The sequence below is a fragment of the Anolis sagrei genome, chromosome 5 (assembly GCF_037176765.1).
Source record: "Anolis sagrei isolate rAnoSag1 chromosome 5, rAnoSag1.mat, whole genome shotgun sequence".
NCBI lineage: Eukaryota > Metazoa > Chordata > Lepidosauria > Squamata > Dactyloidae > Anolis > Anolis sagrei.
Window position 1 is genome coordinate 185,564,912 of NC_090025.1, and position 24,135 is coordinate 185,589,046.

The window sequence follows — 24,135 nt, forward strand, 5'->3', positions numbered from 1 at the left end:
ATTAAGCAGGTCAGCAGTTTGAATCCAGGGAGAGCGGATAGAGCTCCCTCTGTCAGCTCCAGCTCCCCGTGAAGGGACATGAGAGAAGGATCCCACAGGGATGGTAAAACATCAAACATCCAGGCATCCCTTGAGCAACATCCTTGCAGATGGCCAATTCTCTCACACCAGAAGAGACTTGCAGTTTCTCAAGTCGCTCCTGACCTGAAAAAAAGCAGTATAACTTACTTGACTCTAGTTTATTATATTATAGTTTATCCTAGAAGCTGTGATAGGAGGTTACTCCATTCTGAGAAGGCTGAGAGGAGATATGATAGCCATGTATAAATATGTGAGAGGAAGCCACAGGGAGGAGGGAGCAAGCTTGTTTTCTGCTTCCTTGGAGTCTAGGACATGGAATAATGGCTTCAAACTACAAGTAAGGAGATTCCATCTGAACATGAGGAAGAACTTCCTGACTGTGAGAGCCGTTCAGCAGTGGAACTCTCTGCCCTGGAGTGTGGTGGAGGCTCCTTCTTTGGAAGCTTTTAAACAGAGGCTGGATGGCCATCTGTCAGGGGTGATTTGAATGCAATATTCCTGCTTCTTGGCAGGAGGTTGGACTGGATGGCCCATGAGGTCTCTTCCAACTCTTTGATTCTATGATTTTTCCCCTTTTGTCTTTTTGACTAATGTCTACAAAAGCATTGCACTTCATAAAAGAGGCCAGAATTGCTTTAATGATTCTCACCTTGAAACATACTCCACATACATACATACATACATCATTCCAGGGAGAGTGGGTAGAGCTCCCTCTGTCAGCTCCAGTTCCCCATGAGGGGACATGAGAGAAACCTCCCACAGGGATGGTAAAACATCAAACATCCAGGCATCCCCTGAGCAACATCCTTGCAGATGGCCAATTCTCTCACACCAGAAGAGACTTGCAGTTTCTCAAGTCACTCCTGACCTGAAAAAAGCAGTATAACTTACTTGACTCTAGTTTATTATACTATAGTTTATCCTAGAAGCCGTGATGGGAGGTTGCTCCATTCTTCCCCTTTTGTCTTCTTGACTAATGTCCACAAAAGCATTGCACTTAATAAAAGAGGCCAGAATTGCGTTAATGATTCTCACCTTGAAACATACTCCACAAACATACATACATCATTCATTAAGCCTGGCATAAAATGTTCCAATTTCTTCCTCTTTAACCACCTACAATATTCCAGCTGAGGGTTAGGATTTTACCCTATTTGAGTGGTCCAACCTTCGATGAACCATTCCATTTAATTTATGGATTATTGGGGTCCTTTCTATTATGATCAAATAACTTACTTTGCTCGTGCAAGTGCTTTCATGGCTTTTTTTCTCTCTCTTTTGAGATTTTGATTAACGTTGTTATTTTGCTCCTTGTTCAGTGGCAGTGATTTGTTCTGTGTAACAGTGGCAGCAGTGGGGCTTTTTTCTGCCTTGGAGGCCACTCTGTTGTTCTATAATTAAAGCTTTTTGCAACTTGCTTTTTCACCTCCGCTGCCCCACTGCCAGCTCCCACATCCCATCCTTCTTCTCTGTTCCCTCTCTTCTGAGATTGACTGAAGGTTCACTGAAGTCATGGCTCAGAGGGGCATAACAAAAGCTGCGCTGACTGTTTTGACATTGCTGGGTTTTGAAGTGACAGCCTCTGAGAATTATCTCAACTTTCCTTTTGATGGTGACTAATTGAATTATTTTATTATACTGCATGTTTTAGTAGTGGAAGGTTAGGGGTCGCCTTGTCACTGAAACGGAGTCTTCAGTTTCTCCCCTCTCTTAGCGCTTGAGTGTTCCACAGAAGGAAACGGTTGAAAGCCAGGCAGGTTGAACTCTGCAGCTCCAGATGAACAGAGGGGATGCTTGCGCTTTCTATATCAAACTTCCCCAGTGCTGCTTTCTCTGGTGTCTGAAGACACAAAGAACTACCAGATCCACACAATCCTCCTTTCAGCCACCAGAGTAGATCCACACTTCTTCAATTTCATCAAACACTGCTGATCATTCACCACCTAATGTTTTCAGACCCAAGAGTTCTTTGTTGGAAGCCCATGTTTTCAAACATGGAGTGGGAACTTGCCAGCATTTTGAGTGTGCCGTCAGGTTTCCGAGATTCCCCAGCTACTGTGATGAATATAGGCAATTCTCAAACACTCAAAGGAATCCCAAAGCAAGAAGTCATGGAAGGGAATACGCTCAGAGCTTGGAAAAATGCACACGTACAGGGGAAAGTATAATCCAAAAAAGTTATTATTTCAAGCTCCGATTCTATTGTGGAGAAAACTTTGGCAGTGCCAAAGATAGGTCAATGCTTTTTTTGTCGTGTCAGGAGCAACTTTGAGAAACTGCAAGTTGCTTCTGGTGTGAGAGAATTGGTTGTCTGCAAGGACGTTGCCCAGGGGACACCTGGATGATTTGATGTTTTTATCATCCTTGTGGGAGGCTTCTCTCATGTCCCCACATGAGGAGCTGGAGCTGATAGAGGGAGCTCATCTGCCTCTCCCCGGATTCGAACTTGCGACCTGTTGGTCTTCAGTCTTGCTGGCACAGGGGTTTAACCCACTGCGCCACCGGGGACTCCAGGTCAATGCTGCTTGTGGCCCACAAAAAGGGCAACAGAGATCACAACCAATCAATGCAGGAAAGTTCATGGGTTAGATTATATTACACTTGGTGGAATTTACCATGAATCCCATTCGTTCTCTCTCTTTTTTTTCTCTCCATACCTTTAACCAAAACACCAAGATACCACCAATGGTGATTGGTGGCTTCCAGGTCAATTTAGTAGTGATTGCACTCCAAGCTTTACTTCACATATTAAAGGAACTATCCATGTTTCTGAAAATTTCTTCCAAAGTTATTCAGCACAATGGATAGTGCTTCAAACCCTGAAGTGGATTCAACACTGCTCTGGCATGGCAGCCATTAACAATCACTGCTTAACATGCACCATGTTGTCACCTTCCATCACATTTTGCACACCTTGTGGTGTTCGTTACATTCACTGCTTCTAAATATGTATATTCTTTATCTATGTCTATGTCTATACACATGCACACAGATACAAACATATACACACAACAGCAGAATGAGGGCAGGCCATATTGTCCACATTCTGACCTCATCATATCATTATAAAACAATTTGAGGAAAGTATCCCTTGCATATTGTTTTTGTTTAACAGCAGGGGAGCAAATGCTACCTGTGACTATCCTTTGTTCAAGTCAGCTTTGAAAAATTACCAGTTCTTTTGTTTTCCTATGAACAGGTTAGCCATTTGGCTCAGACTTAGCATTTGGCTAATTCCCCAATTGCTTTTCATGCCCCTTAGCCAAGAAAATGGAAAACAATAACATCAGCAATGGCCTTGGCCAGCTCTTAGTTTTCCATGGATTGCACTATTACGTTTTACAAGGTTTTTTTTTTCAAGCACAAGTATCAATATCTTAAGTAGCCTTTAGTGTTGATGAGTAAGAAAGTAGACAAAATACCTCTGCAGTACAATGGCATTTATCAAAACCTTGTGAGTTCTTTGAGAGATATCCAAATATCTGATGGGTTTCAAGGCAGTCTGAATTTCACACAATTTGGAGGTTTACTTGTTGTCAGCTAATAAGGAATATTTTTTTTACATGTAATACTTTCAGTTCATAAAACCTCCCAAGAATGACTATTATTTTCCCCTTTAATTTACTTTTCCAGCTCAATGGTCTCCTTTCTTATTTTATAATCCTCTTTCCCTGGGGAATCTTGCAAATTACCTACGAACTTTGTGGTTTGATTGTGTGTTAATAAAAATACCCTCTCTTCATTCCTCATCCAGGACAAAACGACACTGGAGAACTTGAGTCAGCAATTGGCCGTCAAACAGAATGAAGACGGGAAGTTTAGCCATGCTATGATGGATTTCAACATGAGCGGAGATTCTGATGGTTAGTAGCAAAGTGCTTTGCCTTATTTCCAGCTGTACCCATGAATACACCACTAGTAGAGGAGAAAAAAGAACACTCCTTCGTGGCATTTCAACATAGGGAGGAAATACCCACAGACCTGACATTGTAGATCTAGGATGAATATTCTTACTGTCATAAATACTGTTGCCAAGCCATGACCTAGCCAGAACATATCTTTGACTCTGTGGTAATGTGAAGAAAGAACCAAACCGTAATAGATTTTGGGTAACTGAGATCAGAAATGGATCCAGTGAATTACATTGGCAACTGGCCCTGAGACAAAAGCATACTAAATGTAGGAGTTTGTTTGTATTGGTGGTGATCCTGTTTTCCATCTTTAACTTTACAGCAGTATTCACACATAAAGAAACACGATCAAATGTTTATTGGCTTGTTAAATCTGATTCACACTGTACTTTTTCTTTTAGGTGTCCACCTAAGGGTGTTTTAAGGGTCCACTTGAAAATGGAAAATGTAAACAACTTCTGAGTAAAGCCTTGTGTTTGCCACATGGCTGACATATCTTGTGAATACATATGCTCATCAGGGAGCCAGGAATGGCTGTAACTCCCTGCTGGGTGTACTTTCAGCATCAATGTCTGAAAGCATAGTTAGAAAGTTCTTGTGAATAGAAAAGTCTCTGACATTTGCCTAAATGTTCTCAGTGAAAAGTCAGCAGAATGAAAGCTAGTGTTCTTTCAATTAATCGTAAGTGCTGAGGGAAGAGTCTGTTTCTTGGTAGCCATATTAATTAAGAACTAAAAGACGTAGAGCCACTATCAGAAAGTTCAGGAAGGAGTGTGTACCTGCATTATTGCACTAGAAATTGATTTCAAAAGAACTGCAAAATGTACACATGCTGAGGACTAGTTCTCCACATGTAACAGTGTGGGGAAAACCGTAAAAGCCCCATCTGCAGAGCTAGGAAAATCCTATTCTCTCATCTAGTTCACTAGCTTCAGGTAAAGCAAGACATCCCAAACCTGCATTATTCCCAATATATGTAAAATCATGAAAGTTTGTAAAGAAACTGATGACACAGCAGTCCTAAATAATTTCAATAAAGTTCTTCTCTCAGAGTTTGGAAGACCTCATTGTTTGGGCAAAACTTGGGGTTTCTGTAGACCAGTGGGTCCCAACATGTGTCTGTGGACTGCCAGTGGTCTGCAAGAACTTAAGTATGGTCCATGGCCTCATTGTTACTACACCACTGCAAAGAGAGTGACTGGTCTGACGAAACCCTCTTATAGTGCCCAGGCTAATTAAATATGGTTTTCTGTGGGTGAGCAGATGATGACTACTGGATGTCATATGTTCTGTATCAGAAACTAGAGTTGATGCAGTCTATCCATTGTAATTTTCTGAATCAGCTCCCCAAATAACCAAACCAGATCTAAAGTTGACCAAAAACTGATTTGTAACTCTTTTGGTACTAATGTTGGAGAGTGGTCCTTGGTCAAAGTGGTCCCTGGTCAACAAAAGGTTGGGAACAACTGCTGTAGACATACTGTTTTGCCCAACTTTGACCAAGGAATGCATAGACCATGAGCCATATTCCTTCAGTATAAGAGGATGTCACTTTATTCTGATCCCTAGTTGAAGGCATGTAACCAGAATCACAAATTGTTGATTTCCAAGGAACTTCAATTATCATCAAGCAATCCAACCAGAAGTGCAGAATGAAAAAAAAAGAGAGAGAGAGAGATTGAGGGGTAGGTTTCAGGCAGCCTTTGTGATGCTGATAAGCCAATGTCTCTGACTGGAGCATTTCCACCATTATTCCTTTTTGCCACACAACTTGTATCTCTGGATCCTTATGTAAGATAACCTCTTCATAAGCAAACTACTGAGGTGTACTTTCTCACTCCCACTTTTTAAAACGTTATTACTTTATTGACTCTTTTGGGATCTTTTGGGTTATAGTTCCTGTAATTTCCTGGTTGGAAGATTCTGGGGCTGAGATACTCCATTAAGAAGGCATTAAATAATGCTCTGCCCATACTAGTTCCATGTGCATTGCCTGCATGCCTTTCTTTAGATGGGGCACAAGGGTCTATTCTTAGGCACTTTGCCTCCATCCAAAACTTCACCTCTTTGCAGCTGTCAAGAGTTGGTAGAGCCCATCACCATTGCTACTTCTTACCAGTGGAAAAGCAAGTCTGACAATGAATCAATGGCTCAGATGAGGAAGAATGACTGTTCTGAGATGAATACATCAGGGGGGAAGGTGGCATATAAATGCAATAATCAAGCAAATTACCACCATATTATTACACTATGTAACACAATGTTGTTACCCTGTTGTAAATCTCATTTCCTAATTTGTTCTATCATGAAAACCTGGGAAAGCTTTATGAAACTGTTTTTGCAGGACATCCTGCATCACATTTGCTATATTTCTTAAATGAATATCTCGAGTATCAACCAATTCAACATAGTTTGTGACAGTCACAAAATGAAGTTTCTGAAGCATAACAACTACTTTCAAAGCAAGTACCACACAATTAAACAGGAATAACACTTTCAAACCAGGGACAGAAAGTTTTTCAAATTTTGTTACATAGTGTTGTCAGATGATGGGATGGAGGGAGGATTATATGTAGTTCTGTTCCATATCTGTGTTGCTTTAATAGTACTACCCATTCATGCACTAAAAAGGCCAATGTGTTTCAGTAATAAGAGAAAAGGTCCTGATTCTCCTCTGGTTTGTTGCAAGGAGAAACCACTTTCAACATAATGCATTGATTAAATTTATAGGGCTCTCATTTTCTCAGAAGACAGCTAAACACATTGAGATATGCTTAATTTCCTACTTCTTTGTCCCTTTTATATCAATATTTCAGGAAGTGCTGGAGTATCAGAGTCTCGGATTTATCGGGAAGCCCGAGGACGTGGGAGCAACGAGCCCCACATCAAGCGCCCAATGAATGCCTTCATGGTGTGGGCAAAAGATGAACGGAGGAAGATCTTACAGGCCTTCCCTGATATGCATAACTCAAACATCAGCAAAATACTGGGTAAGAAAACATAATATTTGATCTTTTGAAGAACTCTTCTGTTATGGGTATGGATGGAGAAATCAATGTATTATGACTCCTTGTCATTTTGTCCATGTGTTCATTTGTAATTCTAATGTGTGATTTAAAATCATATAAATAGTCAACGATTTTCTAAGTATGCATTGCAAAATTGTGCTTAACCTGCTATGAGTTTGAATCTGAACTTTAAAGATCCTATTCAAGGTGCTAAACACTGACTCAAATAGCTTCAGCATCCCAGATTTGTCTTGTAAATGAAAAGTGCACCAATAATTGCTTCAATAACATAGAAACAACCACTCTAGTTGGTCACGGAGATCTTATTACTGAGCTTCTGTTGGATGTGGATTATAGTTCTATTGAGCAGGTTCACTCTCTTTTGCTCTTAATCCTGTTGATGGTAGCAGTTGGAAATTATTGTTCAATGCACAACTGTTTCATTCAATACAAGAGTGAGAGAAAATTGTACATGTGATGCCATTGTCCACACACATGTGCATATGCATCAGATGAGTATGCGCTGCATGTGACTTATATGTACATTCAGTAGTGCATTTGATTGTGCATTGAGGCACACATTCAATTTTCCAATGTTGTTCTTCAACACAAAGGTTGCCTAGCACAATCAAAACATAATTCCACATGTGGAAAATATTTCCATGTGATTGACTCCTTTTAGCAGTAAATCGCAACAACACAAAAGATCCATCCTGTTTCCTGTTGTGGCATTCTGCTTTGCTGACTCTAGGAGGGAGCATTCAAATTTGTGAATTCCTCCCTACAAGCTGAAGCTTTACAGTCAGAAACGCTGTCATTCTGTTCTGCATAAATGTGCAGATTGGCTTGATCTGACCAGTGGAATTCAGCCACAGCAGAGCTACCCTTAAGAGCAGGATTAAGCACTGCTATTGATTCCCCTATTGAACAGACTCAAGGAGGCTTGCATACAAGCAGTTGGTTATGGATGACAGGTAGGATGGCTTTAACAGAGGTGTCTGAATTGATTAGATTAGTCAGAAGAAAGTGCGATAAGGAGTCTACATTTGTTCCAGGAATGATAAAAGTTTTATACGCCAGCAGGAAGGATTTAAAACTGGTTACGGCTGTGGGATTAGGCATATGAGTCGGAAGGCAAACAGTTTGGTCCAGTCTCGGGATTTAAGAGCGGTCCTGATTAAACTTGCCTTTAAGTAATCATCTTCAGAAATTGGTCAGATCACTGTGAACATCTCCCCTTCCTCCTCCCCCCACCACTACTTTTCATATAAAAAGTACAAAGGGAGTTTGATGTTTTCCCCATCTTAACTGATTGTTTTGGATAACAACCTCCAACAGCCCACCGCTAATTCATTCCGCTTAAAATCGGCGCTTGAGCTGGACTGACATTTCGCTCAGTCTCTAGGGGATCCGCGTTGACATTTTAAAGGGCTTCTAAGCATTTTCTAATACCCTCCAAATCTGGTTTTAATAAGCCACTTCAGCTGAAATTTTTAACATAAGGGATCACCTTTTACTGTTTAGTGCTAGGCTGTGCCGGTGTGCGCTGGAGGAGAATGCAGCGAGCATATCGGAGCCATCTTTTTCTGATTAAATATACAGTAGGTGGAGTGTAATGTGCAAATCCATTCCAGATTCTCATAGAGATGACAGTCCTCAGCTCCACTCTCAAACTCCTTGCACTGCGAGAGCGGTGAGGTTTGAAAGCGTGCGAGAGGCAAAGATCGTCTGTCTTTGAAACATCAGAGGACCAGGGGGAGAATCTCGTCCTCCTTTGCAATAAAGCAGGGTGAGCCGCTCTCTTCTTTCCTGGCGGAAACTTTGCAAAGGTCCCTTCTGAGTTGTCAAAGGCCAGTTTTTGAACTCAGCAGGGAACTCTCTATTAACTAGGGGAAGGAGAGTGAGTAGGAGCTCACAGATCAGCCAGGTATTCGGGTCTCTTTGCAAGAAAGCATCAATTGTTCTAACTCGCCATCGTTGCCTTGCTTTAAAATTAAAAATCAAAACAAATCTGACATTGCACTGAGGTCGGCTATCTGATATGTCATTGGCTGTAATTTAAATGAGATTGTTCATTAATCTGGCCATGTGTTTGTGTATCTGCATGTACACATGCATGGTATGCTTCTGACTTTGGTAGTACAATGAGAAGAATGCCTTCTCCAGGGGTTAGATATTGACACCATAATATTATGCTCTAGTACTAAAAAGGAAAAAGGGGGGGGGGGGGAGGAGAAAACTTGCACTGATTTGTTAGCGGTCATCTGTGTGCATTTTTGTCCTCCATCTGTTCTTTGCTACATAAATGTCTCTACTAAAACTTTCTGGGCTTTTTTTTAAAATGTTAAAAGATAACTTTTGTCCTGCGTTGGGTAAAGAAACGCAAGGAGGAGAATGTTTTGAACTCCACTAGCAATCAAGGACATAACATGGCTTCATGGCTGGCATCCTCTTTGCTCTCCTCTCATAAATTCTTTAAGACCTTAGTATTTTGCCAGACATTTGAGGCTCAAAGGGAACTGCTTTTTTCCAGTGGTGTTAAGCTTTTAATTGTTTTTAATTTTATTGAGAGTTTAGTTATATCTGTAACTTTTGTTTGATGGAAAATTTGTAGCTGTGGTGTATCTGTTTTAATTTTGGAGCCACCCTTGTGTTTATGGCATATAGCTGGTTGATAATGATGATAGCAGCAATGACAACATTCAATTGCTGGTCATTTCCACTTCTTTACTTAAAATTGGTGGATAGTGATGTAATCTTTGTCAGGTAGCAAACTGTTTTAAAGTTGAGCAAATAGAGACACTAGTGGATATCCTGTTAGTGAGGAGTTACAATGGCATAAGTCCAATTTATGCCATCATAAACATACATTTTGCAGAGACTGGAATTGTATTCCAACTAGCAGCTAACCAAAATTATCTTCAAAGTCCACCTTTTCAGCGTGATATTCTCCCAGCAAGATAGCCATTTCTGTGTTGTTGAAAAGCAGGTGGGCAGGAGAGATGTGACTAGCTATTTCCATTTAGAAATAATTTCATCCGCAGGAGCCATCCCAAGACACGTGCAACATTCCTATGATTGTCTGTTTCATTGTGTCCAGTTAAAGGGAAAAGGGTAGATAAGATATATCTCTGTTGCTCCTTTTGCTCTCCACCAACATTGGACATCTGGGCAATTTGGGAAGGAGGGCTGTTATACTGAAACGGTGGGTTGTGGGAGTTGCACCAGGCGACTTATTATAGCTACAAACTGAAGATGGTTCATGGTACAGGATCTTAGCCATAGTTTTCTGCTATGAAGCCTTTGAGCAAATTACTATTTCTCAGTCTTTCTTGCCTTGCTGAGAGGAGATTCCATCTGAACATTAGGAAGAACTTCCTGACTGTGAGAGCCGTTCAGCAGTGGAACTCTCTGCCCCGGAGTGTGGTGGAGGCTCCTTCTTTGGAAGCTTTTAAGCAGAGGCTGGATGGCCATCTGTCAGGGGTGATTTGAATGCAATATTCCTGCTTCTTGGCAGGGGGTTGGACTGGATGGCCCATGAGGTCTCTTCCAACTCTTTGATTCTATGATTCTATGATTCTATGGTTGTGATGGTAGGTAAGATAATTATTATCAAGCCCTTGTTACAGTGAAATGTTGTTGTTTTTGTTGTTGTTTGCCTTGAAATCATTAACAACCTTTAATCTTGCTAAGAAAGCCCCAAGATTTGTTCAGAAGGGCGTTTTCACTACCTTCCTCTGAGGCTGCGGGGGTGTTATTTGCCCAATATCGCCGAGTGGGTTGCAGAGCTGAGCTGGACTCAAACTCTGGTTCCCTAGAGTTCTAATCCAGCACACAAATCATTATATTATGATGGCCCTACAGCGAAATGTACTATTGAAAGTACTGTAACAATCATTTGGTGTATCACATTACTAGTTGTGATCTGTTCAGTGCAGAAATGTGGTTATGGCATCAAAAGGGTGATGAATTTGGACAACAACTGTAGGTTCCTGTTGAAATGTTACATAGGATATTAAAAGTGCTGGATCCTATCTCAAAAAGAGTAGCAGTGACCTCATTGCTCTTCCACATGGTGCTTATATTCTTTTTTATCACTGCCCAACTCAGAGCTTGTGAAAGTTACTTTTTTGCCTACAGTTCCCAGAATCTACCTTCTTGGGTTCCCTCTCTTGAAAATTTCAAAAGAGAAGATGACCAGGCAATGGAAAACTGGCTCTCAGTAAAGAATAATGAAACTTACTATTTTTTTCTCTCCTGGTGTTTTTATGTTGCAAGTGAATAAGGACAAGAAGGATAATATTTTGTAGACAGAAGGAAAATTGTTTTTTATACAGTGAAAACTGTCTAGGGGGTATGATGTAGGCATACTCCAAGTGTAATAACATGATCTAAATGCAGCAAATAGGAAGGACAACACCGTCTCTCCCAAGTTATGATTCGATCAGCCCCCACAATGTCGTTGCAACATTTTCCCTATTGGAACATAAGAATAATTTCCACCCCGTGTTTGTTTTCACAGCCAGGCTCATTTTGCTTTCCCCAAAGAGACTGAGCACTACGAGGCTTGACTAATATCCCATTGGATCATTTCATTTTTTTTCTCCCCCGAATATCCCAACCCAGCTTTATGAGCATCATGGGTACTTTTCTTAAACAACAAAAATCTCTCCACCCAGCTCCATTAAGTAAAGCAAACTGAATAGCAAATGAATATTATTTCTCCATGTGAGCAAAATGCAGTTTAATAATAATAATAATAATAACAACAACAATAACAATATTTTTTTATTTATACCATCCCCCCTGTCCCCGAAAGGGACTTGGGGAAGCTTACAACAATCAATAGATACTGAAAATAATGTATGCAATAAACAGTAGACAAACAAGTCTGGCTTTTCAACACACAGCCACCATTAGTGCACATGTTTTAGCTGTATGAAGGCCTTTCTGGCCACCACTGACACATGGGCTTCAAGTGTCAGTGATGAGTCCAGGAGCACCTACAGACTGCAAACCTGTATCCTTGGTGGGGGGGGGGGGTTACCTCATTGAGCACAGGTTGTCACCCTGTACCCCAATCAGCCTTGTGACTGACCAAGAGGACCTCTGTCTTGTCTGGATTAAGCTTCAGTTTGTTAGTCCTCATTCAGATCGTCACAGCTGTCAGGCACTGGTTCAGGACTTGGGAGGCTTCCCTGGCTTGTGGTGGATTTGAATGTGGACTGTATGTAAAAGAATGACAGAAAGCAGAGTGGAATTGTCAAAGATAGCAGACAAAATCTTCCATGACCGCAGCCCCCCTATGAACTGACACGGGTTCTAAAATCTGCCTGGAAGGCCCTCTTCGTTGTCCCACCGCCGTCACATGGACAGTTGGTGGGGATAAGTGAGAGGGCCTTCTCGCTGGTGGCCCCCTGGCTCTGGGAGATTAGGCAAGCCCCCAAACTGTCCTCCTTTCATAGGGCCCTGAAGACCTGGCTGTTTAAACAAGCCTTCGAAAGCGACTAGTCCCTAGTTGATCTACGCAATTGTTATGCAGTCTTGCACTTTATCCCATTCCCTCTTCCCATGGTTACACCGTTGCACTTATCCCAGTCCTAGTTCGATCACTTAGAGCTTGGCCACACATAGAGTAGCTTGCCCCATTGGTAATGAGTGCTGTTTTAAATTGCATGTTAGTTGTTCTTTATATGCTTATATGTTTTATTTAATTGTATTTTAAAATTGTTCTCATTTTATGTTCTGTTTTAGGCATTTTGTGCCATATGTAAGTCACCTCGAGTCCCTTCGGGGAGATGGTGGTGGGATACAAGAATAAAGTTGTTGTTGTTGTTGTTGTTGTTGTTGTTATGAAACACAACAAAATGAGTCCAGCAAACAAAAATAATTATTATCATTATTATTGTTATTCAATGAAGTGGGACAAAATGAGAATTCCTCAAAGGTTCCAAGCAGACCATCAAAAATTATTTTCTATATTATAATACAGTTAAGACAACTACCATTAAATAACATGTTTTAAGGTCTGAATCAGGTCCCAATTTTGCCAGTTCCCAACCAATGCTTTGAGCTCATCGAGTTCATTGGCCGAACTGGTTTCTGCAAAGTTGGCCAATTCAGCAATGAACAGACCTCTTTGTCATCATTTTCCCTCTGGCAGGCTCTCGCTGGAAAGCTATGACGAACCTTGAGAAACAGCCATACTATGAGGAGCAGGCCCGCCTCAGCAAGCAACACCTGGAGAAGTACCCAGACTACAAGTACAAGCCCAGGCCGAAGCGCACCTGCTTAGTGGATGGGAAGAAGCTGCGAATCGGTGAATACAAGGCAATCATGCGCAATCGACGTCAAGAGATGAGGCAGTATTTCAATGTTGGGTATGCGCCCTCCATGGCATATTACATTTACTCTAGTCCAAAAGGAAGTGTGATACCTTGTGATACATGAGCAGGAACACAGCGTTTCCTTTGTTCAGGGTGGTATGAATAAAGTAGGAAAGGAACAGAAAATTGACATGGATGCCTTGAGATTAAATACTTTATGAAACAATAGCAGGCATTTAAGGTTTTTCTGGTTCAGACTGATGCAATTAGAGATTCGACAGGGGTACCATTTTCTTTTTAATCTTATGCTTAGAGATGTATGCAAAGATGGTGCCGGTTTGACTATATAAGTAACAGTGCACATACCCAAACATCAGAGTATATTGTAAAGATCCCCATAACTATGGAACCCACATCTATGGCTTCACTTATGCATATCAGGGGCGCAGTGGGTTAAACCCCTGTGCCGGCAGGACTGAAGACCAACAGGTCGCAGGTTCAAATCCGGGGAGAGGCAGATGAGCTCCCTCTATCAGCTCCAGCTCCTCATGCAGGGACATGAGAGAAGCCTCCCACAAGGATGATAAAAACATCAAATCATCCAGGCATCCCCTAGGCAACATCCTTGCAGACGGCCAATTCTCTCACACCAGAAGCGACTTGCAGTTTCTCAAGTCACTCCTGACACAACCAAAAAAAAGTGGGGGCGGGTTGTCTCTCTGGGAATTTGTTAGGCCCTCCAGATGATTCTGTGATGTGGTTTCAAATAGCCAGGAATGTATCTCTCGTGGATACTGGGGTCTTACTGTACTGTACTTTCTCTTGCCTTCCCTGATTCAATTGGAGAAAGAAAAGAAAATATTTCTTCATATTCAATGTACAATCAATTTAAGGAATTCACTCTTGCAAGATTTAGTGGTGGCTGCTGGCCTGCGTGGTATTATGGCATTCAGTGCTGATATCTGAATTAATGCATAGCCGTCCCAAGTTAAGCACTTTTGAGTCCCGCAGATTTTCCAATATAGGAGTTAAGTGCAGGTTTAAATCTCTCCCGTTGAAATCAAGGAGACTCTAAAGTGCTTTACCGTGGCTGGACCGTGCCCAATGTTTTTGGAACGAGAGCCGGCTGTTTGAGTCTGGTTAATGGATGTCAGGAACGATGAACGGTGATGAATCTGTCCAGCTACTGCTAAGTGTCACCAGGCAGTTTTTTAAACAGCTACAGTGTGCATTGTTATAATAAGCAGCTCAGCCCAGAAATCTGAGCCGCTTAACCCTGTGGTGTTGGCACGTCCAGCGATCCCACTGGTAAGCGCAGAAACAAACATAGGGATGCCGGCCAATCCTTGGCATCAGGAGATTAAAAAGAGAGGGAGGGGAAGACCTTTTGGAGGAAGAATAGGCAGCAACAAAGCTTCCAAAATTCCACTTATCTCGCCAACACTCATGCTTGACAATGTTAGAAAAAATATTAATCTTCCAAGGTTTGAAATGTTATTCAACTTCCTTATTCAGCGTGCCAAAATCTGTCAGCAGTGGGGGGAACAGTGGTAGTCCAAATTATAGCGACTACAGAAAGGTATGCCCTAAATCAGGTGTTTGTAGTCTGCAAGGGGACATAAATCAGGAACTGATGTTGGGTTCTTTGAAGAATGTGACATATGTTAAGATGTAGAGCTAAGGCTGTGTCAATCCCATGCCAGACTGATTGATTGATTTCAATATATTTTGATTCTCCTCTGCATAAGATTAGGTTGTAAGACTTGCCGAACTACAAACCTAATTCTGTAGTGTAAATGGAATAGAGATATTACTCTGTTGAAGCAAGAGCCACCGGTCATTGTCAGTCTGGTCTGAGAGGTCAACAGACTGTCCCAATAGAATTTGTGCCAGCTAGAAACATTGTTTTTCCTAAACAGATCACCTGTACACAGGCAAAGCCAGCAAGCATCACATACATAAAGCAGTCCCCATTGAAAAATCTTTATACAGGTCTGTACATAGACTGATCATTGACTCCCCCAGATAATTCTGCTTGTCTGATGCATGAACAGCTCCCTTCTCCTTGATGACAAGAAGCAAGAGATTTGGAAATGTCAAAGTTTCAGTGCCAGCCATGCCCTGGAGGTTTGCAGGATCATTCGGAGATGTATTGTACCCTCACTGTAAAAGGGCCAGGGCAAGCTTTTTCTCTCAATTCAGTCTCCTCCACTCCAGGGATTTCCCTTCTTGTCTCCCGTGGCAAGGCTTTCCGTTGCAGATGGACACACCTTTGATGACATTACAATGTGAAGCATGTTCTGCACAATATTATCGCAATTGAATTAGCCCATGCTGCAAGACAACAAAAGCAGACTCAGAGCTAAACCCCTCGCTTTGCAGGGACCCTGGAGCTTCGGAGGCATATAAACACAGCCGCCGTTCCAAGATTTGGAGAAGGAATTGAGAAGGCCTAAAAATTTTTAAAGATGCATACATTTCCAGGATTTCAATGTCTGAAAAGGAGAGTTTTGTGCATGATCTCACTTTCCACTTTACGCTTGCATAAGAAGGTTATTGCAAGTATTATTGATGTCTTATGGAAATATAGAGCCAAAGCACAGCATTGGATCAGATGTCTAGATCACAGATAGATAAAGTTAGTTTTCAGACTCCTGCTGCCAGAATCCCATGCGAATGCTGGTCTAGATTGGGTGTTATTCCTGATTTCTGGAGGAAATTGATTATTGTGCTGCACTGGAGGGCATAGAGATTCCCAGAGAGAATGTTTTTAATGATTTATTTATTTATTCAAATAGACATACATTTGTAAGTGTTTGTCATGTACAGTGCAATACTTTCTAGGTATTAGTGTTCTATAATCATTTTTCAGATAATATATTTTCTTTAAGGGGTCACAGTCTTCTATTTAAATAGTACAGATAATGTTTTAATCTATTTAAATAATACAGAGAATGTTTTAATCAAATATGTGAATAATCAAATCCACAAAATTTGAATGCACAAATGTGGATGTCCGACTCTAAGTCATTAAATGAGTTGTCAAAGGCTTTCACAGCCCGAATCACTGGAGTGTTGCGTGGTTTCTGGGCTGTATGGCTGTGTTCTAGCAGCATCAAATGAGAATTCTCACTATGAGGAGTTAGATGTGGTTCCAGACCACCAATAATTTGAGTGTGCAATTTGAATGTTCTTTTCCCTCTACTGATTATCCACAAAGTGATAGCAGAGGAGCTGAGCATGGGGAGGTTTATACTAGTTTACATATTGATCAGTGTCACCTGTGATTCTGCAACATGAAGTTATAAGCTTATGGGAATGAATGGGCCACCTTTGAGAAAGCACTGTTAACTTTCCTTTGTGTTCCCCTTTCTTCCAACAGACAACAAGCACAGATTCCTATTGCGACAGCTGGTGTAGTCTACCCAGGGGCCATTGCCATGGCTGGGATGCCCTCCCCACACCTGCCCTCAGAGCACTCAAGTGTGTCTAGCAGCCCAGAGCCTGGGATGCCTGTTATCCAGAGCACTTACGGCATCAAAAACGAGGAGACCTCTCACGTCAAAGAGGAGATGCAGACCGACGACATCAATGGCGAAATATATGATGAGTATGATGAAGAGGAGGATGACCCCGATGTAGACTATGGCAGTGACAGTGAAAATCACATTGCAGGACAAGCCAACTGATAAGGGGTCCCAGTTCTTGATGTTGATCTTGGAGGACTTCAAAGGAAAGCCCCAACTGGTTCATGACCCAGTGGCCAAGCACATGAACTTAATCCTCAAACACTGACTGTTACTTAAAACTCTTAGTCTTAACTAGTTGGGACATCAGCTGATCAATAGACATCAGCCCTGCATCAAAAACTTTTTGAAAGCAAACGAAAAAATTAAAAGAGACAAAGGCTCAGAGAAAGAAACCATGACAATGAGGACAACTAATGATGACAAAAATGAAAAAAAAATAATGGACAAAATAAGCTATGGGTAACATAATGCCAGTAATTCAGCTGCTATACCCAAGCACTGAAGTCTTACCCGTTCAACCTTTTATTATTATTATTATTATTTTTCAAATAAACTTTATGGCTGTTTGTTCTACAATGTTCTAGAAAAAATTCTCACTCAGGTACACAGTGCCAACAAGTGGCTTGTGAATGTGTTCTGTTGTTTTGTGCTACAGTTTAAAGAAAAATAAGATTTTTGGGGTTGGGGTGGGGGATTCGGAGTCAATAATGCACCTGATGATGAAAAAAAAGAGATCATAAAATCCTTTATACTTTCCCCTTCAACTTTGCCACTTTTTCCCCTTTTCCTCATTCCAGAAGTACAGTTCATGGTACTTATTATTCTGGCTGGAATGTGGGAACCACACCAGTTTTTGGCCCATGTGGCATTGCACAGTCTATCATACAGCTATTGCTCAGGGGCAAAGAAGAGATCCAAGGGCATGATGTGGAACAGCTTCAGTAAACAAGAACTGTTCAAGAGCACAGTGCTGGCTCAACAAGTGCAAGCTGATCAGTGTGAAGGCTTTAGTAATGTAAAAAAAAAAAGTCCTGTAAATTTTCTTACCCTCAACTGAGACATTCCATTGAGGAAAATAGTTAATTTCGGAATTGACGTTAATGTGTGAAAAAAAGTTTCCTAAAAAAACCTCTTGTTTTGTGTGACAAAAAAGAAAAACATAATGCATTCAGTAGAAAGAAGTATAATTTTGCAAAAAGGAACAAAACTTTTGTGTTTTCTTTTAATTGATTTTCTTTTTACAAAAAAAGGTCCCAAAATGTGAAAAATCAACAAAAATGTACAAAAATGCCCCAGGGAGAGAAATACTTTTGAAATTAGTTGTTTTTGTATGCAAGAATGGAATGTATGGAGATGTATGTCCTTAGCAGGCTATAACAACCTTTTCATAATCCCGTGGTTTTATAGTCCATACTTTTGAACCATAGGAAGCTGCCTCATGGTTGGTCAGGGACCTTTTGCAGTTCAGTGCTTGGAGAAGTTATTTTTTGAACTACAGTTCCATGAAACCCCCAGCCATCATAGGGATTCTGCTATTGATATTTCAAACAATAGTATTTCCAAGCTCTGCTACAAACAAATTCTATTCTAGAAAACAGAGCCATGGCCTCCACCCAATACATAATCTAGTTCCCAAAATTACAATTAATTGGAGCTACACCTGCCTGTCATTTCATGCTACTCTACAAAAATCCTTAGATGAGTTTCCTTGATCCCAAGTTGCCAGTTGGCAACGTCATCTTGGAAGACTTGCTTGGCCATCTCCAACCTGGAGCTCTTTTCAGCCTTGATGCATGTGAACTGAGTAAATATTGCCACATTAGCTACACCAGGTATACTGTATTTCTGTTTCCACAACTCCAACCAATCAACCCCTTCCCTTCCTCCACAAGGCCCCTTTTTACCAGTTGCACACCAGATATAATCTTTGAGCAAGTGCCAAATCTGTACTCCTGGGCTGAATGACTTCCATTTCATGTTTTGCTCTCCTAGTTGGTTGTCTTTTTTCTTTATTTCTTTCGCATCATCTTTTGTCTTAAGTTAGGACAATGTTGTGTCTTAGACAATCCCTTTGGAGAACCTGGTTACCAACAACTGAAAAAGTTAGAATTTTGTAAATCAATTTTTTAAAAAATGTTAACAGAAACTATAGGTGCTGTTCTCAGGTGAAACAGAGAGAGAAAGAGAGAAAATGGAAAATCTTGGATTTGTATATGTGTGTTGTGAGTGATAATGGTATAAATAAGAAAGCATCATCAGACCATTGTTAGGGAAAACTTTCATTTATGTGTTATATTTCTCAGTGACCGAGTCATGACATCCTTGGTTTTACAGTTCAAATTGCTACATATAGAGATAGATTTGCAAATGTTTGTGTGCTATGTATAGCATTAGGGTGTATTAGGTGTTTCTAATATACTACTTGGAATGTTATATTCCTAATATAATATTTGGGTTTAACAAATGTGGAGGGTTTTGTTTCCAGACGTTAAGATGGACAGTAACCTCCTCCTCTTTCATGTGATGGCTCAGACCTGTAACCCACAAAGCATAGCCCCCAAACATCATGCAAATAATATCTTGTGCGAAAAAATACATAAACTTTGTATGACTATTCATACAGAAGTTAGAAATTATGCTTTTTTACATTGCAGCACCAGAATTATACAGTTGCCATGGTCAGTGCAGTCCAAAACTTTGCCTATTTATCCAATGCATGTGATCATTCTCCTTCTCAAAATGAAAGAAAAATAACCTGGAGAGGTTATTGTGGACAGTGCAGAGCTTCTGAGTTCTGTTTAGTTCCTTGCCCAAGCTCTCCACTTGTATTCCTGCAATCCTAAACCCATTTATTAGAGTATAAATCCCAGTTATTTATCTCTGAATATTGGATTTTGTGGTGAATAATTCAGATGGTACTTCAAGAACTCCAAGCACTGGGAATGTTACAGAACACCTTACAGGGGGGAAAAATCAGCTTGCAAGGCTATTTGAGTAAGTAGGATAGTAAAGATGAAATACAGTTAAAACCAGTTTAAGAATTGATCACTCAGTCTCTAGTCATCTCCATTAATCCTGTGAAGAAGTATGGCCATATTGCTCATGAGAAAATGCTACTGCACATATAACTGTCTCTCTGCAAAGTCTGTCCTTTTGGATGGTAAGGATGCATGATATTTTTTCTTATCCCTTTAGACTAAATTCAGTGTTATTCTCCCAAGGAGGAGACCCATTGAAATGAATGGAAATTTTGGGCCACAGCTAACACAAATGCTCTTGATTTCAAGTGGGCTAATGTTGAACATAAGTAGGCCTGATGTTGGATTTATCCTACAGTTAGCATCATTCTCTTTCCTCTGATATTTTTGGCCCTTTCTTCCCATTTTCCATCTTATCTCTCTCTCTCAATCTCAATTTCTCTCTCAAAATACTTGTTCTAGATTGGTTTTCAGAGTAGTACACTATGTCAGAAATGTTTTATTTGTATTGGTTATTGGATGTATTTGCCGACTATGTGTTGGGTTTTCCCATCTTCAGTTGAACTGACTCTTCACGCTAGTGTTGTAATGGTACTTATAATAATGATAAGGATAACAATGGTCAGCTGTTTCCATATAGTAAATTATGCATAATTTATTCCCTTCTCTTTTTCTATATTATGTTGTTATTTTATTTTTATTTTTTGATACCACAGTTACACAGATGAACGGTACAGCTGTTAAGGTATTTTTTAAAAAAATGTATCCTTACCTACTTTTGATATATACAAAGGAAACCAGCTGCAGATTCTCCATTTGTCTCAATCATCCTGTTTGTTTGAATTTCTTTAAAAATAACCTGAAAAAAAATGGGCCCACTGTTTCATCAAATATGGACATTTCTTGTGATGGGTGAATTATGTGAATGTTGTATTCAGTCTTAATTAACTTCACTCCCATCACTCAGTTTGGATTATTTAATGACACTCTAGAGCCATGCAAAGCACTCTGGTTAAAATAAAACAAACTTTTATAAATATATATAAATATAAATAAAGAAATATAAATATAAATATTATGATAAATGTACAATGTGAAAACTGAACATTTTGCTCTTTTTCTAAAAGAAAAGAAACATCGGATTGTTCCTTTTCATTGTGAACAAAATACTTCTCACCCTTGTGGGTTCTGCCTCACAACTGCTGGATGCTTGATTTCCATCACCTTATAATGACAGTCTGGGTTTGTTACATAGACATTGGTGAACCTGAATACTTTGTTTTTGCTCCAAGTTAATTCCACCAGGTTAATGTGATCAGAAGAACTCATAGACATTACTTCTGATACCACGGGATCTTGAATAATTCTTTGATGAAAACACATACAACATGCCTGTTTCCATTTCATGTACTCCCATGGGCATTAAGGATAGCTTCAAAAAGGAATGATAGTTTCTAATGCAGATCTAATCCCAGGGAAAAGAGTGCATTACTTTCATTTGTACAGTTTTCCTAAATTATGTTCAGCATGATTAGACTTGTGAGTATTTGCTTGATAAAGCCCAAAGCACTTAAAAATCCTTCCATAAATAAGAAACATATTGGTGAGTAATTGGCATAGAATGGATCCTGATTCCTAAATTGTTTTGAGGGTATAATGTCTGGAATCCTGTTGGTGCCTTACACTGGTGGAAATACTGTTATGCCCTTTGCAAGACATTGAACAAAAGTGCTTTCCTAATTTTGGGTTGTGCAAGTAATATTACACTAACCTAAAAGTTGGACAAATTATATGTTCTACGAGTTTTCCAGGTTCCTCCATTAAATTTTTTTTTTTTTGCTATTTTTTTTATGGCCACAACAAAACCACAAACTCAGGTTCCTCCATTAAATTTGATAGTGGAGGAATATTCATATCATTGCACAACAGCTGAGCATAACACATTGTGAACTCTTGTATAACAGTGTAATCCCCTATAACTCTTGTGCAATATAATCCAGACATAGCTGCACAGCCTCCTGTGCAGCTATGTCTGGATTATATTGCACAAGAGTTATCTCTTTTCTTTTTTATTGGAAAAAAGAAGTGTTTCTTCATCCCTCTGTTTCCTAGGAGTAGGGGTGGGGGGCTAGTTGAGGCTTGGACTCAAGTATCCTGAAATGATAGAGGTTAAAGAAGTGTTAGACATTCCAGTGACTATATCTTTCACTCCACCAACCCTGTACCCTGGAGAGGACATACTACAGTTTTAGCCATATTCATATTATGAATGTAGGGAGAAGGTTAGCACAAAAGAGAAGTACCTTCATGGAGCTCAACAGATTTTTAACAGCTTGATCTACATCCAGCTTCCTGATTAGAGAGGAACTGTGCAATCAGTTGGATTTACCTACATGTTTGAATGAACCTAGACCAGTTGGAACTAACTAGAGTATTCCAGACCTTAGGTTTGGTTAGATTGTGCTTAATGCTCATACTTTAAGGACTTCTAGTTCTATGCCACTCTGTTTCCATTTTTCCATTATTTTCAAACCTATTTCTTCATGTTCATTTGAGATTTATTTTTTTCTTATTGCCATTGAAGTTGATTCTAAATCATCTAGAGTTTATCCTGAGTGATTTAATATCTTATGCACCCTTCCAGGGAGCAAGCTCCACTGAGCACACTGAGGCTTAATTCTGAGAAAAATGACCAAAATTCTGTATTGTCATAACTACAATGATGGAATTCCATCAACATAGTTATGGCTGACAATGCCCATCCCTAAAACTTACCTCTGCAGCTTGGCAGCATCTCAAGTGTTCCTGAGATGAGAGCATTGGGAAATGCCATCCACAGCATGCATTTCACAGGATGCCTTGAGAAGAGGCAGTCAGAGAGACCTCTCAGAAGACAGCAATATCTGGTTGTCCCAAAGCTCTTTGTGACTGAAAACATACTGTCGATATCATTTTCCAGCTCTCTAGTCTCCAGCACCTCCGAAAAACTTTGATTGAGATGCTTTTGGGTTGCAAAGGTAGGCTTTTAGGATCATTCTTGACTGTAGAAGTTCAGATATCATATGCTCAGTTTATGATACCATAACTGCTAACAAGATACCAGTCAATATGTCTCATGCTCTGAAAACCAGTGGAAAAACTAGATTGGGACAAGGATAACATTCCTTACTTTGGGGAGTATGTAACACAATCCCCCTTAATATTCTACCTACAGTGGGCCTCCACTTTCTTGGGAGTTAAAGGTACAGAACTTCTGTGGAAGTGGGAAAACTATATATGTGTGTTTGTTTGTGTGAGAGAGAACATCTCTCTAGGAATCACTAGGTCCTCCAGAGCAACCCTATGGTCAACTTCTGCCAGGTGTTGACCACAGAATAGCTCTAGAGCAGTGTTTCTTAAACTGTGCCCCTCCAGATGTTTTTGACTTCAGCTCCCAGAAATCTCAGACAGCTTACCAGCTGTTAGGAATTGTGGGAGATGAAGTCCAAAACATCTGGTGGAGCATAGTTTGGGAAAGTCTGTTCTAGAAGATCTTGAGAATCTCAGAGGGGTATTGCATCTGGGAATTCTTTAGATCTTGCAGTATGACGCTATGGCCAGCTTCCAACAGCAGTTGACCACAAAGATGCCATAGAAGACCTAGAGATTTCTAGAGAGAACATATTAATCACATAGAGGATTTGTAAAAGTTAAACCTGCAAATGAGTACTTATTACCCATTGACCTAAATCCTATTGTTACTCCTGACAAGATTTATTTAGTCTTTTGGATTTACCTACATGATGACTCACAGTTTAACAGCTGAATAGATCTACTCTGTTCTAATTGAGATGAAGTAACAGGATTGCTGTCATTGAGTTTTTATTGACCTCCTCCTTTAGATAATATGTGTTGGGCATGGGAAGCTGGATCAGGACTAATGGTATGATGTTTTTCTATTCTCCAAGATTGTTTCTACTCCATTATAATTTGGGAGCCAAATAATGCAAACATGAGTATCAATAGGAAAAGAAATATTTTAAACATTCAATTTCTAAGTTCTACAAAACGTCATAAATTCTCACCACCACCACCCCTCCTCACATTTTGTTCATGCTTTATATTGGTAAAATAGGATTGCTAAATGCGTTGAATATCTTTATTTAACTGTTCTGCTGTATTAATCCCAAAAGGAACACTGTTATTATTATTACGATATTTAATTAGCTGAGTAACCAAATCCTCTTATTAATGAATGTATGGGGAGCCCTTTCTTTGGCGACAATGTTACGCAGATGGGGTTTTGGCAGCAGACTCCCATT

The 24,135-nt window shown here is 40.1% G+C and overlaps 1 protein-coding gene across 9 annotated transcripts in view; it reads left to right on the forward strand.

The window, feature by feature from the left end:
• SOX5 (SRY-box transcription factor 5) overlaps positions 1-21,415 on the forward strand; it is an 897,493-nt gene extending 876,078 nt beyond the window's left edge. For all 9 annotated transcript variants that reach the window (XM_060776580.2, XM_060776581.2, XM_067469306.1 and 6 more), the window contains 4 exons: positions 3,836-3,944; positions 6,809-6,982; positions 13,164-13,380; positions 16,709-21,415. In XM_060776580.2, the coding sequence (XP_060632563.2) occupies positions 3,836-3,944; positions 6,809-6,982; positions 13,164-13,380; positions 16,709-17,015 (807 nt within the window). In that variant the 3' untranslated portion in view covers positions 17,016-21,415. The remainder of the gene's footprint in view (positions 1-3,835; positions 3,945-6,808; positions 6,983-13,163; positions 13,381-16,708) is intronic.
• The last annotated feature ends 2,720 nt before the right edge of the window (positions 21,416-24,135 follow it).